Source organism: Lepidochelys kempii, chromosome 2 (genome assembly GCF_965140285.1).
Source record: "Lepidochelys kempii isolate rLepKem1 chromosome 2, rLepKem1.hap1, whole genome shotgun sequence".
In the NCBI taxonomy this organism is placed as follows: domain Eukaryota; kingdom Metazoa; phylum Chordata; order Testudines; family Cheloniidae; genus Lepidochelys; species Lepidochelys kempii.
This window is the reverse complement of record NC_136381.1, coordinates 211,299,134-211,317,383: the sequence shown is the minus strand read 5'-3', so window position 1 is coordinate 211,317,383 and position 18,250 is coordinate 211,299,134. Positions and strand designations below refer to the sequence as shown.

Below are 18,250 nucleotides of genomic sequence, written 5' to 3'. Positions count from 1 at the left end.
CTGAATCTCATCCTCCCTGCCCTCACTAAACCATCCTTGTACATGCATCGAAGTAGGTATTCACCCACAAAAGCTTATGCTCCAATACGTCTGTTAGTCTAAAAGGTGCTACAGGACTCTTTGCCACTTAAACCATTCTTCTCACCCATCTTAACCTGCTCTCTCACCCATCTTGCCATGAAACATCTTTTTGGTGGCTATCACCTCAGCACGATGGGTTAGTGAGCTGGCAGCATAATGACCAACCTGCCCTTTACTCTCCTTCACAAAGTGCTAGGAAACTGTCCTGCATCCCTGTAGCATTCATGCAAGGTTCATACGCTTGGAACATTCAGGGCACACCCGGAGTGTTGTGTAGGAGCAGTGCACACACGGCTCCTCTCAAGGGCATGAACCTTGGAATCTCGCCCAGATGACATGAACCGTGGGAAGCCTCCCAGAACTGGGCTCAAGGCCCGAGAGCAAGGAATGTGGTAGATAGAAATTGGTAAATAAGAATATTATACAAAGCCAGTGTATTCCTTTTATCTGTTGGAGTATGTAATGTGCGGGGGGAGAGAGGGTGGAAAAGCTGACAGGCGGACCAGCCCGTCGGCAGACCAGCCTGCTTGCTTGCTTAAAGCTTGTCCTGTCTTGAATTTGAACCGCAACAACTGGCGCCCAAACGTGGGGCCCTCAGCACTCACCTCGACCGGCAAGGGTTTCAGACGCGTCACTCATCCGCCTCACGGATCCCGTTGAGTATTTTTCGTTGTGGTAAGTATGGGAAGCTCCCTCTCTGCTTTGCAAGTGCAACACCGTAATGAGCTACAGTATTTGCTGTGTAAGGCTCAGCATGACTGCCCTGCTCGAGAACTCACTCTCCTGCTACAGAAGGTGAGTGCCCAATGCCCGTGGTATCCTGAAGCCAGAACTCTTAAGCTAGCGGACTGGGAGCGGTTGGGCCAGACATTGCACAAAGAGCCTCGGGCACCCGTGCAGGCTTTACATGCCTGGCACCTCTGCCGCGACGCAATACAGCGTGTTGCCTCAGAAAGGCCCTCCCTCGCGCCAATAGAGAGGCTGGTGATCTCGCCACTTCCGTCCGCTCCTGCAGCCATCCCCCCTCCTGGCGATGCGATACAGCGTGTCGCCTCGGAAAGACCCTCTCCTGCGCCAATAGAGTGGCTGCCGATCTCGCCACCCCCGTCCGCTCCTGCAGCCATCCCTCCCACTGCTTCGCCCCCAGTGCCTCAATTACTGCCGCCTCCTTTGACTTCCCATCTGGAGCCGGTGAGTGGTCGCCGTCCCCCCATGGGGCCCTATGCTCCGGGGCCCCCCGGGGGGTCATCCGCGTCTGCTCAGGGGCTTTCGCTGGTGCAACAAATGGTTCATGCAGCGAAGACTCGCCCAGATCTTACAGCAGAGGAATTAACTGATCTGGTCTCAGTTTGCCCGGTGACCTGGCAGGATGATGGCCAGGGCAACCAGCTTGCAAACTGGGTCAGTTTGCCTTACTCGGTGATCAGAGAGGTAAAGAAAGCGATTCACGAGTTCGGCCTCACTAGCACGTATGTACGTGGTCTCCTTGAAGGGCTAGATACTGGGTACACCCTGGTCCCTGAAGATTGGAAGGCGCTGTTGCACATGATGCTGACGCCCAGTCAGTATGTTATTTGGCTTAGTGACTATCGGCAGATGGCGGAACGCCAAGCCCAGGTATATATAGTGCAAGGTGTCACTTACGAGCAGTTAGCAGGGGAGGGCCAGTTTGCTACCATTCAGATGCAGTCTCAACTCCCTCAGGCAGTCTTCCCCATTATTTCCACCTGCACTCAGCATGCCTTCCGGAAGGTCCTGGATTCAGACAGGCCTACTAAAAGCTTTGCCAGTATCCGTCAGGGTGCATCAGAGTCCTTTATGGATTTTACCAACAGATTGCAGGAGGCTATCCTCCGACAGGTGGATAGCCCTGCAGCAGCTCAGGAGATTCTGTTTAAAATGGCGGCTGAAAATGAGAACGAGGATTGCCGCCGTGCTCTCCAGGCGGCACAAACCGCTGGCGTTCTAGAGCTGTCGGACATGCTGTGGGCCTGCCAAAACATCGAAACTCAGGCACATAAAGCTGGAGTTCTGGCCGCCACCCTGCGGAAAAGCAGGAAGCAGGGGAAGCGTTGTTATCGCTGTGGTAAGGAGGGTCACTTTCAGCGGGAGTGCCGCTCATCGACGGCGCCCGCTCGCTCCTCAGAGAAGTGCCCCAAGTGTTGGAAGGGCTATCACTGGGCTAATCAGTGTCGTAGTGGGTCGGGAAACCGCACGACGGGTCCCCCCCGAACCCAGGGTCTTGGGTCACAGTCTCTAAACCAGGAGGCCGTGCCCTTGCTACGATCCGCCCTTTTGTGCTCCCTGTCCACCTCAATATTTGGGGCCGTGACTTACTTGTAAAGCTGGACACCACCCTCGATATTAATATATAATGGCCCCAAACCCTCCCCCACCCACCTTGCCCTCCGCATTACCATTGGTATGGCAATCCTTAGAGCCTGTATGGATTGACCAGTGGCCCCTCCCCCTAGAAAAACTGAAAGCGCTTCATTTGCTTGTTCAACAACATTTGCATGCACAGCACTTGGAGAGCTCCACTAGTCCTGGGAACACCCCGGTGTTCGTTATTAAGAAAAAATCTGGTGCATGGCGGCTGTTACACAATTTAAGGGAAATAAATGCATCCAACCCATGGGCCCCTTGCAGTTTGGGTTGCCGAACCTGAATTTAATTCCTCAAACCAATCAGCTTTGTGTGTTAGATTTAAAAAATTGTTTTTTCACAATCCCGCTTTGCCCACAAGATCGCGAAAAATTCGCGTTTACGGTGCCAGAATATAATAATCAGCGACCCTCTTAAAGGTATCAGTGGAAGGTCTTGCCCCAGGGAATGCAAAATAGTCCAACCTTGTGTCAACTTTTTGTGGATTGGGCTCTCGCCCCTTTTCGTGCCCGATACCCTACACTAAAGGTCTACCACTATATGGATGACATTTTGCTTAGCGGTCCCCAGGTCACAGCACAACAGCTTGAATATTTGTCCCAGATTCTCGGCCAAAATGGCCTGTTAGTGGCACCAGAAAAAATCCAACGCTCTTATCCCTACCAATATCTCGGGCATAAGGTTTTACAAACCTATGCTGCCCCTGTTCGCCCGGAAGTGGTTCTACCCCAACCCCTAACCCTCGTTCAATTACAACAAATTTTGGGTCATTTAAATTGGATTCGACCCTACTTCTGTCTCCCCACATCGATGCTGCAGCCGTTGTTCGAGCTCCTACGTGGAGCTCGGGCACTGGGCGCAGTTATTGCCATCACTGAGGAGCACTTTGCCTGCATTCGACACATCAATGCAGTGTTGAGTCAGCAGTTTGTGGATAGACTTACTGAGGTTCGTCCCCTGCGGTTGGTTCTCCTTGCCACCCCTCATACGCCTACTGCTGCTCTGCTTGTACCTCGTACAGACACAGCCGTCTCTATCATAGAGTGGATATATTTGTCATCCACTCCTCCTCGGAACATTTATCCTTATTTAGACGCCCTGTCCGATCTTGTTCATAAATCCTGCCACCATGCAGTGCAACTCACGGGCACTGATTTAGTTGCCATTGTTTTCCCCTTATCATGTAGTGAATTTGATTCCTTGTATCACACCTCCTTGGCTTGGCAGGTTGCTCTTTGTGATTATGTGGGAGAGATCTCCTATAATCCCCCAAAAGATCCTCGGTTGGTGATCACACAAAAGGTACCACTAATCGTACATCATCTTAGCCGCTCTCGACCTATTGTTTCAGCTATCACTCTTTTTACTGATGGCTCTCCACATCGCGGTGTTGTCACCTATCAATTAGGTGACCCCCCTCGTTGGCATTCTCGTTTTACATTGCCCCAGCATTCCGCGCAGCGCTCAGAACTGGCTGCTGTTATTTTGGCCTTTCAACTTTTTGCTGATTGTCCCTTTAATTTAATTGTGGACACGCATTATGTTTATCAGGTAATTGATCATTTACCACTTGCCCTTATTACCCCTCAGGTTGATGAGGACCTTCTTCACCTGTTTTTGTCCTTACAGTATCTCCTCACCACTCGTAATTTCCCTTATTTTGTTGCTCATATTTGCAGTCACACCCTTCTGCCTGGGCTGCTCACTGAAGGTAATGCGCACGCCGATCGCGCATTACGTGGTCAGGTAAATTCCCTTTTTTCTGACCCCATTGAAAGCCATTCTTTTTTTCATCAGTCTGCCTCTGTTTTGGCCCGACAGTTTCACATTCCTGCTGATCATTCACGTTCTATTGTTCGTTCCTGCCCCCACTGTGCCGCTGCTGCCCCTACCTTTTCTTATGCCGTTAACCCCAGAGGTACCGCAGCGAATCAGCTGTGGCAAATGGATGTCACTCACGTGCCACAATTCCGCCCCTATTCGTTTTTACATGTTTCCATTGATACCTATTCGGGATTTCTCTGGGCGACCCCATAGCGTGGGGAAGACACTCCCAAAGTTATTCACCATTTGCTAGCCTGTTTTGCTGTTATGAGTCACCCGAGCCAGATAAAAACGGATAATGCCCCAGCCTATTGCTCCACAGCCCTATCCACCTTTTGTGCCCAATGGGACGTCCGTCTCAAACACGGGATCCCTTATAATTCCACAGGCCAAGCTATTGTTGAACGTGCAAATTGCACGCTAAAAACGTTGCTTGACAAACAATTAAAACAAGGGGAGCTGCGTCTCTGAACCTTAGGAGATATTCAGCAACAATTGCATATCCTTTTGTTTACTTTAAATAATTTAATGCTGAATGCAGATCAGCAGACCCCCGCGGATCGGCATTTTCATAAGTCCGAGGTACTGGAAAGACCGTGTGTCTATTACCGTCAGCTGCCCGATCCGCAATGGTTGGGCCCAGTACCTTTAATTACTTGGGGTCGGGGATATGCTGCTGTGTCTCTCCCTGCAGGACCGTTGTGGGTTCCGGCCTGGTGTGTGCGACCGGCACTGAAACAGCATGGCGTGGCACCATGGGCTGTCGAACCCCATACCGGAGTTTCAGCTGACCTTGGAGGAGAATGCGGTGCCTCCCGGGTCGACAATGGCGGGACGGAGACGGAGGAGACGTAGCGTCCCAAGCCAGCCCGTGACATGGGGAGCAGTGAAAGCATTGGTCGCCGCGGCTCAACGAAGACTGGCAGCAAACCAACAGCCAGAGACTTCTGAGACTCTGTTTGTGGCCATTCTCGTCCAAATCACTGCTAATTCTGTATTGATTGTGTGCCTTATGTGCCTGCTATTTCCTGTAGGGGTTGACTCGGTAGCGCCTCCTCCGTTACGGGCCCGAATGACATAAAACCTATGGGAAAGATTAGCTTCAATAGCAAATGTTACCCACTTTTGTTTGTTTGTTTTTTGTAGCAGCTGAAGAATTGTTAGGTACGTGCCTTATTCCAGTATGTTATCACCCTGAGGAAATAGGGAATGAGATGATGCTCGCTGCTTATGCGAACCTCTCTTCCCAGTACTCTAGCATGGCTAATTGGGGCCCGGCCAACTACACTTTACCTTCTTGGGCTTATTTTTTTGCTGTTGCTGTGTGCAATGTATTTCCTTTTTGTTAAGGCTTCGTCGAGACCCGCCCTGGCAGGCTCTATGAGTTATACCTTGTCTGTCCGGGAGTTAATATGGCTTGCAAAAGCAAATTGATGGCTACCATGAGATGGCCGAGCACAAATAAACAAAAAAGGAGGGGATGTAGCATTCATGCAAGGTTCATGCACTTGGCAACATTCAGGGCACACCCAGAGTGTTGTGTAGGAGCAGTGCACACATGGCTCCTCTCAAGGGCATGAACCTTGGAATCTCGCCCAGATGACATGAACCGTGGGAAGCCTCCCAGAACTGGGCTCAAGGCCCGAGGGCAAGGAATGCGGTAGATAGAAATTGGTAAATAAGAATATTATACAAAGCCAGTGTATTTCTTTTATCTGTTGGAGTATGTAGTGCGCAGGGGGAGAGAGAGAGAAATAAAGGAGAGGGTGGAAAAGCTGACAGGTGGACCAGCCCGTCGGCAGACCAGCCTGCTTGCTTGCTTAAAGCTTGTCCTGTCTTGTATTTGAACCGCAACACACCCCAAATTTCTCCCCAAGATGGCCTCCCTGTTCCACCTAAACCAGTGCATACACCTTCCAATCTTCTACCCTAATCTGCACATCTCCCCTAGGGCACAAACACTGCACTTTCTTGATGTCTGCCAGGCACTGGCCTTTTATCTCCATAGCACCCGCACCTTCCATGTCTCACCCTGGCTCTTCCTCACCATCATGGAGCACTGCCGGGGCCATGCCCTCTCCTTGCAACATCTCTCCAAATGGCTCTCCCGTTGTACTGAGGAACACTAGGTGCTCTCTCACATTTCTCTCCCCCGCCCCCGGAGTCATAGCCCACTCCACGTGGGTGCTTGTGGCCATGTTGGCCTTTCTCATGAGCATACTGTGGCAGGACACCCCTGTGGCGGATGCAGCAGTCGGCCACGCCATCCTACAGACTGCTTGCAAGTCTGTGAACCCACCTCCATGCTAAGCACTGCTTGCTACTCTCCCACATCTGGAATCCATATAAGGACCATTACTTGAAGAAGAAGAACAGGTTACTTACTGTAACTGGAGGTTCTTCAAGATGTGTGGTCCCTATTTGGATTCCAATACCTGTCCTCCGTACCCTCTGCTGCTGCCTCCCATTGTTTGTGGGTAAGAGGGACCTGGAGCGGCATCGACCCGCTCAGCCTCTTAAAACCTTGGATGTGCCTTGTGGTCCTTGCACGATGCACATACTGGTCAGTGGACATTTCTACAAACAGTTCTAGCTCCAGCACATGGTATGCATGAACACCCACATCTGGAATCTAAATAGGGACCACTCATCTTGAAGAATCTTCAGTTACAGTAAGTAATCTCCTCTTCCTGAGCATACTTATTGACATTTATGTTCCAAAATATATTTAATAGTAGAAAGTAGGAAGACATGCTGTGTTTAGACACTTGGGGCTATCTAAAAGACAGGTTATGTTACATTAGATGTTTGGGAAACCTAATAACACCACATGTGCTGTCAAAAAAATATGCACCATAAATTTTGAGCCCAGCGGCTCTGAGTAAAGGCAAGTATGGGCAACAAATAAAAAATGAGTCAAGGTAATAGAGCCCAAAAACAAAAGGGACGAATGCAAAGTAGAAGCTACTTGTGTGTTGTTTGTGCACAAAAACTACTTTTGGTTATGTGGTTAGTATGAAAAGGAGAGTTACAACAAGATGGAAAGCCTGCTTCGGTCAACTACTTTAGAGAAATTAATCTTCATGTGATTCTTCAGTGCTATTGAGATCAATATCTGTCTGTGTTTTCAGCCATGTAACTGTTTTTGGGACAGTTTCAACTTGGAAATCCACATATCTTAAGGCTTTCTACACTTTTTTTTTCTTCTTCTTCTTTTTTTGGATTTCAAATACCCTTGTTCCTTATTTATTTAGAACAGATCCTTTTCTCTCTCATTGTCCCTTGTTAGATTTGCGTGTGTGTAACCCTAATCTACTGATAGGGAAACAAGCACATTTAATCAAAATATCTGTCTTGATCTTTTAATTTTTGCAATAATTGGAGAAACGTCACCATATAAGCCACTTATTGATCAAAATGCATTGTTATCTCCTTTCTCATCAGTGTGTTGCCTGGAAGGGAGAGAGAAGTAGTTAGTTGATTCTATCTCAACCTTTATGTCAGTCATTTTCTTTTTCGTTTATTGTTAGAGGCTCTCCCCTGCCTTTTGTGGTGTGGATTGGCAGATGGTGTTGCCTTAATGAGGGATCCTTGTTCATGTCCTGGCCCAGTTTCCTTCATCTCTCCATTTTCTCACTTCTTATCCCTTTCTGTTTCTGTTCTCTTTTTGTTTTGATTGAGTGTTGTGATATTTTTTTCCCTCCCTCTCTTCCTTGGTGATAGCCTCCCCATTTTCCTTCCAGGGTAGTTTTCCTTCCTTGTTCTCTACTCACAGAAACTTACATGCCGCTCAGAGAAGCGGTTTCCATTAGGGATCCCCTGGGCTGCTGCATGAGCCTGTAGCCCTATATATGTGAGCTGTTCTTGCTGCCAAACACATTATGGGAGCTTCCATGAAACAAATATAGGGAAAGTAGGTGGTTTTCAAAAAGCAGTGGCTGGGAAGGGATGGGGACAGGATGGATCGAAGGTCATGCAGCTTTCTGAGGTAAGTTTGTGCTATTTCCTTCTACCTCTCCCCACACCCTACTTAGACAGGCACCAGTCAAACTGGAAAATACTGTTGCACACCCTGAAAGCTTTAAAGAATATTTTATATCTTCAATTAGCGATCATGTATACTTGGCAAGGAAAGTTGAAATGACACTTGACACTGCATAATCTGTAAATACAAACAGAACATGTAAGCAGATATTAGTCTGCGATCAAACTTAATTTTAATCCTTTTATCGCACCCAAAAATAATTTTCTTTCAGTAAGGTTAAATTTCAGACAATCAGGTTAAATTCCTTAATGCTACTGAAACTGAGAAATGAAAACCATGGAGACAAATAACTATTAGCTAAAACTACAAGCACTAATTTAAAGAAAGTTATGTTTTCCAACTGAAGAAAAAAATACATAGTTCTTGTTAAATATACACCATAGTTCTTGTAAATGTGTTTAATTTTAGGGGGAAATGTATGTGACTAGAATGCTTCACCTATATTTGGTGTTCTTATGGTTATGTTCCTTTTTTTTGTACAGGAGGCTGCCAAGATCTATAGCACCAGTTTTTCGGCCGAATATTTTGACTGGTTTTCTAAGCCCATGTAGTTCTTTGGTGTTCATTGCACAATAATTGTTTCCATACTCTTTTTAAAAAAAAAAAAAAAGTGGGACAGGATTAATGATGGGATACACACAGAACCTAGTTGGGTAGCATCTGAAAGTAGTTAGTTGATAGTAGTTACTACTGGTAAAAAGTAGTAGTAAGTAGTTACCATCTGGTGACGGTTGAATGACAAGAATTTGTTGGTCTTGATCCACTGCCCATATTAGACAAGAGTTCACATTAGAAAACTGCTCTCACAACTGGCACTAATTGGCAACCTTGTTGGTTGTCTGAGTAGGGAAGCCAGAGACTGAACATGCAAGGTGGCTCAACTTGCCTCTTAAAGGTGGTTCCTCCAAAACAAGGTTTTTGCATGTTGGAAGAGTGACATCAGGAAGACTGCCTTGCCAATGCCCACTCTGTACCAGTTCTTCAGATAATAAAGAACTTTTCTGGGCAGGGCACTATGCTAGTATCGCAACACTCATAAATAGCCTTGCAATACCAAACAACCTTGATGAAAACAGGGCGAAACATGGAAAGAAGACTGGTTCTAATTGGAAGTAGAAAAAAGGGTTTGTGTGTGTGTGTGTTATTTTATTAATGAGTGCAAAGAAATACCTTGACAAATAGCTGTTTAAATACTGTTCATTATACCAGTAAAGTAGGAAGCTTCTCCCTCATTAAAATATTCTGAACTCTGATGCAGCATGTCTCTTTTTTTCAAAAGGTGGAGACCTGGTTACAACAACTCGAAGAAACCATGTGTAAAACAGTGCATCATCATATCATGGAGGCTATAGCTGCCTATGAAGAAAAGCCCAGAGAACAATGGATTTTTGACTACCCAGCTCAAGTTTCACTTACCAGCTCACAAATCTGGTGGACAACAGATGTAGGAATAGCATTCAACAGGCTGGAGGAGGGATTTGAAATGGCCCTGAAGGATTACAATAAAAAACAGGTATTGATGTCTTGCTTATATTGTATGAAAACAAGTTTCCATTTTCATGCTGTGCCGATCACCCAGAAATGCTTCGCTGGCATGTTAAATGGTTTTTTTTTTTTTTTTAGTCAGACTATTTATTGGCTACCTGCTATTGCCATCCTCTGAAGAAAAGGAAATATGCCTCTTGCTTCTGATTCTCTCTTCCCCTATAGATGATCAATGAAAATTGCCCTTATAGCTTTCTGTGGGTTCATTTTGGAGCAAGAAGAAGAGTAAAAGCCAAGGTGCTACAAACTATAGGATTTTTTTCTATAATTATTAGTATTTCTCAAACATGGATAGTTTGTGACCTAAAACTGTCTCAAATCTGGAAACGTAGATAATACCAAATTCAGCTCTTTGAGGTAGGTATTTTTGATAATTAAAGACAGATGAGGGGGCATTTATTCAGAAAATGTGATATGGGCTTTTATTTTCAAAAGCTATTGGTGATTTTGGGTGCCTTAGTTGTATGATCTGCACCTTGAGTCATCTTTCAGGGGCTTGGTTTTCAGAAAGTGCTGACCACCACTCTCTGAAAATTAGGAAGGATCTGCTGTCATTCAGCATTCCAGAATTGCTGCTATTCCTATTGTAAGGCATCTCAACTTGAGCACCCAAAAATTGGGACACCCAAAGATCACTAGTAATTTTGAAAATGTAGTAATTCAAATGTACTGAATACTGGTAGACAACAAAAACTTGATTGGACCACCATGATATTAGGGTGCACACGCCCATACATATATGTGCCTGAAGAGTGGGAGGGTAATAATGCATATGTTAGGAAGCCAAAACCTGTGGGTCTGTTAGGACCGTGCTTCGTTTGATTTGACAATAAGCCCTCAGAGCTCAGTTTGAAACTTTGGTTAGTTTTAGTTCCAGTCCCCAAATGGGTATTTCCTGGTGTTTTAATAGCAGCTATGCTGTTACCCATGATTCTCATTTTAAAATGGTGTTCTAATGTTTGCATTCTTTTTTCTTTCAAACTTTCAAATTAAATAGCTTAATTTTTAAAAACTAGATCTGATTTGATTATAATGGATGATATGTCAGAACTAAATAATTTTTTCATCATATCTGCAAGCTAAGAATGAAAAAAATCAAACCCATCAAATTATGTAAGTCATAGCACTGCCTGATATTGTGTCATCAATTTTTAAGCAGAATCCCTCCATCTCCCCTTGAAAGAGGTAGAGAAGTCTACTTAAAAATTGATGAGTTGCTATGTTTTTTTTATATTTCTTCATCTAACAGATACATACTGTACCTCTTGTCCTTTTGCTCGGTAGAACATGGCAAGGGTGCTCACAAGGAGCCCATTCCTTGGTTCTCAGCCCTGGCCCTGAAGCAGGCTACTCTAAACTGTGCCAGCTAGCAGGGATTCGTCTTTAGGCACCATACACCACTATTCTGTGTTCCAGTTATTCCCCCTCTGGGACACCCTCCCTTGTGGGAGCATTTTGCTCCCTTTGCACCCCTAAGAGCATGGAGTGGACCCGAGAACCTTATATGCATTAGATAGGGTGACCGGATAGCAACTGTGAACAAATGGGGCAGGGAGTGTGGGATAAAAGGCGTCTATATAAGAAAAAATCCCCCAAAACAGGACTGTCCCTATAAAAACAGGACAGCTGGTCACCCTAAATTAGGCAACTTTCTAAGATTTTATAAATGAATAACATTTTTTGTGGGGGGAAGTGTTTGAGACTTATCAGGGTGCAGAGTAATTCAACTTGAAATTTTTCCATTCAAATGTCCTTTGTAATCAGATTAGTGTATCCCATGAAGTTATGGTATGGTAGCCTAAACCCAAGGTAAATAACCCATTTAAAAAAAAATCTTGCTATAAAGTAAACAAATTAGGAATTACAATTGTAATTCTCAAAAGTCATCACTAAGTTATCACTTAGATAACTACCAGACCCTTAAATCTGGGGACTACAAGAAAGCTGATGGCTAAATTGCATTATGCTAATAATGAAAAAGCATAGCTTTTGAGGTCTAATTCATTCTTGAATCCTTTTTTCATAGTAGGGTCTGAACACTGACCAACACAGCTGTATCATACATTGCTTACACAATACATTATATGCACTCTATTAATGTTCTGTTTGCCTAATTAAACATGTACCCAGCCACAGGCTATGATCTTCTTTACTATCAATGTGAAGTGTTTTGAAGAAAACACATTCATTAAGGGTATTTTCACAGTGCAGCTATAAGTAACTTCATTAATATCACATTTAATAATTCCTCCATTCATTCTGTTGTACTTCTTTAAACCTCAAGCCATTGTACTTTCATACAGTATATTTTCAAATACTTTGTCCAGTAAAAATGTCTGAAGCAAAGAATCATTTCCCCCCTTTCCTTGAAAGGCGTTTCTGCAGTCTAATAGATCTCACCATTTAGAAGGTTTTCCTGATATTGACTATAAAAGTTTCTGTTTAACTTTATCCCAATGTCCTATTTAACTCCTCTGAACCACTTTAATCATTTCTGCTCCTGTTTGGGGCCATTATTGTATTAGTTGTTTTTTAGACAAACTAACTAGTCCTTTCCCCCAAACGCCTTCCAAATAATCACCATATTTTTACTCCTGATATGCCCAGAACTGATCCAAGTGTTCCAAACATACTTGGTGAGTTATAACCATGCATGTGCAAGATAGCTTATGTGGTAATTGAATTCATTATATAGGCAGAATGTATCTCCTGTAGTGGTGTGACTGGGGCAGTGGAATGAAATGTTGCAACAAAATTGTCATCTTTTTAGATTGCTCAGCTAAACGCTCTCATTGCTTTGTTGCTGGGAGAACTTGCCTCAGGTGACAGACAGAAGATCATGACCATTTGCACTATTGATGTTCATGCTCGAGATGTGGTGGCAAAACTTGTTGCTCAAAAGGTAAATTATAGGGTGTAACTTTTTCTTCATACAATGTTTTAGGGTTTAAAAGAAAAAGAAAAGAAAAGAAAAGGACTTTAAGCCAAGCATGTGTCCAGGCTTGCATGAGTGCATGAGGAAGGGGCAGATGATATAGTTCTGGGCACAAGGACTACCTGCTTCCCACCCATGTACTGAACCCCTGGCCATACCTCTCTCTGTGGTACATTGCATTCTGGAGTCTCATACTTGGGTGATGAATCAAACCAAGAACTTTTTTTTTTTACCCATTTGTAGGATGGTTCAAACCAGGTTCAAACTTTGATCAGCAAAGGGTTCATTTCAGAACCTTAGATCATAAAATTTATGAGTGCAAGTTATCCCTGGGTAAGCCAAGTCTGTTCTTCAGATGATGGGTTCCATGAAGGCATGTCTGGAACTAGTCTGTCTTTCTGTGTAGCTTCTCTATGTAGCTTCTCCATCTTTGATTATTTAGCCATTAGTTGTTTTGTTCTGATCTCTGTTTAGTCCTCCAGAACTGGAGGCCTGTCTGTCTCGCATGGTGGTTGCAGGATAAATATATTCCTACACACAACTTTTGTTCTGGTGAAACTGAAGTTACAGATACATGTCAGTGGTCTGAATGCATATCACCTTATATTGGATGGAGAGTGAAAAGGGTTTGGGAGGTAATCATAGGTGCTGGAACCAGGGATGCTGGGAGTTCTGCTGCATCCCCCTGGCTTGAAGTGGTTTCCATTATATACAGGGTTTACGATTTGGTTCAATGTCTCTCAGCATGCCTGGAAGTAAGTATAATCCCTTATAATTGCGTGTAGTAGTAATTACTTGTAAAAGACAAGGTGTGAAACCTGCTGATGACAGTTAAATCTTTTGGGAGTGTCTGGTTTCTTTCATCTCCACAGCTTCCACATGACGCTATGTTTGTGCGATGGTTTTAGGTCACTAGCTCCCAAGCTTTTGCTTGGTTGTCACAACTACGCCATAGATGGGATGAGGCCCAGAAACACTGCCTTGCCAACATTTGCGATGCTCAGTTCCAGTACTTTTATGAGTATTTGGGAAATACCTCTCGTCTAGTTATTACACCTCTGACTGACAGGTACTGACTGTTAATAATGAACTATCTCTGCTTGATCCATTTAATAGAATACAAAGTTAAATTTTCCATAGCAAACCTCTGTGTTCTTTCATAAATGTGTTTACGGTCCTTCTTAATATGACAAATGCAATACCTTTATGTGCGTGTGTGTAAATAAAACAAATGGTATGATCTTTGTGTTTGTAAAATAGATAAAATAAAATATTCCCTAGTTGATGTGCTATAGGTTCTCAGTGTAATCTGACAAGTATTGCAATTAGTGTATGTACCATTCTACACAATTGGCTTATATATGTAAAATAAATATTTGCAGATTAACATGTCACACTTCACTTTTTACGTGGTCCATATCATGCAAGATCCTATTATAACATATATGCACAACATATACAATTAAGGTTTTGTGATATCCTAAATTTCCCAGCTTTTGTGGTTTTAAAATCTCTACCATGTTAGTAACATTCTTTGCATGCAGTAATAATTGTCTCATTGCTTAAAGGTGTTACATTACTCTAACACAGTCTCTACACCTGACAATGAGTGGGGCTCCTGCAGGGCCAGCTGGCACAGGCAAAACAGAGACCACTAAAGACCTGGGCCGTGCCCTTGGTATGATGGTCTATGTCTTCAACTGTTCTGAACAGATGGACTATAAGGTACGGTATTTTATCAAACAGTGATTTCAGTACTATTTTATTTTTTTAACATACAATACATTACAAAAACTTTAATCTTTCTGAAAATAAGTACTAAATGGCTGGTTCTATCTTTTAGTCCATAGGAAACATCTATAAAGGTCTGGTCCAGACAGGTGCTTGGGGATGCTTTGATGAGTTTAATCGAATTTCAGTAGAAGTCCTATCAGTGGTGGCAGTGCAAGTAAAGACCATACACGATGCCATTAGAAATAAGAGGAAAAAGTAAGTATTTTAATGTCATTTCTTTTATAGGCCTTTGCAAAGACATAAGTACAAAAATTTAGAAGTATATTTCTAAAAATCCTGTTATGGACAGATGTTGAGCCCTCCCTTGTAAATTCGTGTGTGTGTGTGTGTGTAATATATGTATACCTAGAAGCTTATTTAATATCTAAGATTAGCCCTCTCCCCAAAATTATAAGAAGAAAACACCTAGAATATGGGTGAAATACTGGCCCCACTGAAGTTAATGGGAGCTTTGCCATTCACTTTAACTTTAGGATTTCACCCTATGTAGAGTTATTACATACTATGGAGCAGGTCCTTGGCTATGGTAGATTTTGTCCTAATTCCACTGAAGTCAATGGAGCTATGACGGTTTATATCAGCTGAGGATCTGCCGCATTTCCTTCTGTATCTTTCTTATATTTTTTTCTCTTGGATTGGGAAGCACCATAACAACCTACCACATACCTCTTCTTGGTCACAATTACCTGCACAGATTTTTTTTTCCTAAATCAGACAATCTGTTCTCCATTTCAAATGCAGTTCTGCATTCCGAGGTTTTCCTTTGGATTTTTTAAAAGATGGAAATAATTGTTGGCCTCTAATCAAATTGCAGTATTATAGCAAGTCATTTACTTACATCATGTCATGGCTATTGCAGATTTTTATTCCTTGGAGAAAACATTACACTGAAACCGTCAGTTGGGATATTTATTACCATGAACCCAGGATATGCTGGTCGAACAGAATTACCCGAAAATCTCAAAGCTCTATTCAGGCAAGTATACTATAGATTATCATTTAGAGTACTCATGCCATCTAATGTCACTGGCCTGGTTTGCAATGTAAGACAGTTTCTACTTATTTCAGAGTTTCTGTGAAAATGTTCAACACGGTTATTTCTGCCCATACAAATTGATAGGGATGGATGCACTTAATAATGGAACTTTTTTCATATTTTTACATATATAAGGTGTAAAACTTTTGAGTATTTAATAACATGGAAGATCTACACATAAAACATACATGTGTACAAGGATACCCACTATTTTGTGAGTAATTACAGCAGTTGTATATGGAAATCTATGCAAATAGGTTGAAAGGCACCAAATTTACCTTTTTATTAAGGCTGTCAATTAATCACAGTTAACTCATGTGATTAACTCAAAAATTAATTATGATTTTAAAAATTTAATCACGATTAATTGCACTGTTAAGCAATGGAATACCAATTGAAATTTATTAAATATTTTTGAATGTTTTCTACATTTTCAAATATATTGATTTCTATTACAACACAGAACGCAAAGTGTACAGTGCTCACTTTATATTTTATTACAAATATTTGCACTGTAAAAATGATAAACAAAAGAAATAATATTTTCAATTTACCTCATACGAGTACTGTAGTACAATCTCTTTACCATGAAAGTGCAACTTACAAATGTAGATTTTTGTTTTTGTAACATAACTGCACTCAAAAACAAAACAATGTAAAACTTTAGAGCCTACAAGACCACTCAATTCTACTTCTTGTTCAGCCAATCGCTAAAACAAACAAGTTTGTTTACATTTACAGGAGATGCTGCTGCCTGCTTCTTATTTACAATGTCACCTGAAAGTGAGAACAGGCATTTGCATGGCACTTTTGTAGCCAGTGTTGCAAGGTATTTATGTGCCAGATATGCTAAACATTCATATGCCCCTTCATGCTTCAGCCACCATTCCAGAGGATATGCTTCCATGCTGCTGATGCTCATTAAAAAATAATGCCTTAATTAAATTTGAGACTGAACTCCTTGGGGGAGAACTGTATGTTCCCTGCTTTTTTACCCACATTCTGCCATATATTTCATGTTATAGCAGTCTCGGATGATGACCCAGCACGTTTGTTTTAAGAACACTTTTTCACAGCATATTTGACAAACCATAAAGAAGATACCAATGTAAGATTTCTAAAAATAGCTATAGCACTCGACCCAAGGTTTAAAGTTCAGAAGTGCCTTCCAACATCTAAGAGGGACGAGGTGTGGAGCATGCTCTCAGAAGTCTTAAAAGAGCAACACTCTCATGCGGAAACTACAGAACCTGAACCACCATAAAAGAAAATCAACCTTCTGCTGGTGGCATCTGACTCAGATGATGAAAATGAAAATGCGCCGGTCGCTCTGCTTTGGATTGTTATCAAGCAGAACCCATCATCAGCATGGACTCATGTCCTATGGAATGGTGGTTGAAGATGAAGGCACATATGAATCTTTAGCACATCTGGCACGTAAATATCTTGTGACGCTGGATACAACAGTGCCGTGCAAATGCCTGTTCTCACTTTCAGGTGACATTGTAAACAAGAAGCGGGCAGCATGATCTCTTGCAAATTGTAACCAAGTTTGTTTGTCTGAGCGATTGGTTGAAGTAAGACTGAGTGGACTTTTAGGCTCTAAAGTTTTACATTGTATTTTATTTTTGAGTTTTATTTTTGAATGCCGTTTTTTTTTTTACATAATTCTACATTTGTAAGTTCAACTTTCATGATAAAGAGACTGCACTACAGTATTTATATGAGGTGAATTGAAAAATACTATTTCTTTTCTTAAAGTGCAAATATTTGTAATCAAAAATAAATATAAAGTGAGCACTGTACAGTTTGTATTCTGTGTTATAATTTAAATCAACATATTTGAAAATGTAGAAAACATCCAAAAATTTTTAAATAAATGGTATTCCATTATTGTTTAACAATGCGATTAATCATGATTATTTTTTTAATCGCACAATTAATTTAATCGCTTGACAGCCCTACTTTTTGTATGCTTGCACAGATGTAAGTATGCCCATGTACATACATGTTTCATATGCAGTTATTGAAAATATGGCCCTTGTTTTAGTTGCTAAATTGTTGGGCTGGTGATTATTGGACAGACATAAAGCATAAGCACTGCAAAACAATTTAATATATTTTTGGTCATTTTAGTAGCTTTACCTAAAATACATGTTGCATAATACACCATATTACCAAAGAATATAATTAAAATCTGAGAAGTGCAAGCTCTAACCTTTTATATTATCTTTAACTTCCTTTATATGTTGCATATATAATTCTAATCTGTGGTGGTTGTTAAATTATCAAAATAGGTTTGTAGGACTAAATTCACCTCTGTATAAGCAGGTATTCCTCCATTTAATCCACAGAATGGTAAGCACCTATGCCAATTGTGATTTTAATCTGATGATTAGATTTGAAATTCTACTGGGATCTGACTGGAAATATATTTTTACTTCAGTGGAGTGACACCTGCTTACATAAACATTTGACTTTGACCCAAAATCTTTACTTTTGCCTTAGTGCTTTTCATGATTTCATCCAGCCTCAAAAGAAAATGAGTGATTTTGAAGTTCACTAGACCTCAATATTTTAAGTGACTGGAGTAAGCTGTAAGACT

General features: G+C 42.2%; 1 protein-coding gene across 1 annotated transcript in view; it reads left to right on the top strand.

Annotated features, from left to right (window-relative positions):
* DNAH11 (dynein axonemal heavy chain 11) overlaps positions 1 to 18,250 on the top strand; it is a 291,551-nt gene that overhangs the window by 94,161 nt on the left and 179,140 nt on the right. The window contains exons 30-35 of the mRNA XM_073333745.2: positions 9,615 to 9,848; positions 12,651 to 12,782; positions 13,724 to 13,884; positions 14,384 to 14,540; positions 14,659 to 14,804; positions 15,469 to 15,585. Coding sequence (XP_073189846.2) covers positions 9,615 to 9,848; positions 12,651 to 12,782; positions 13,724 to 13,884; positions 14,384 to 14,540; positions 14,659 to 14,804; positions 15,469 to 15,585 — 947 coding nt within the window. The remainder of the gene's footprint in view (positions 1 to 9,614; positions 9,849 to 12,650; positions 12,783 to 13,723; positions 13,885 to 14,383; positions 14,541 to 14,658; positions 14,805 to 15,468; positions 15,586 to 18,250) is intronic.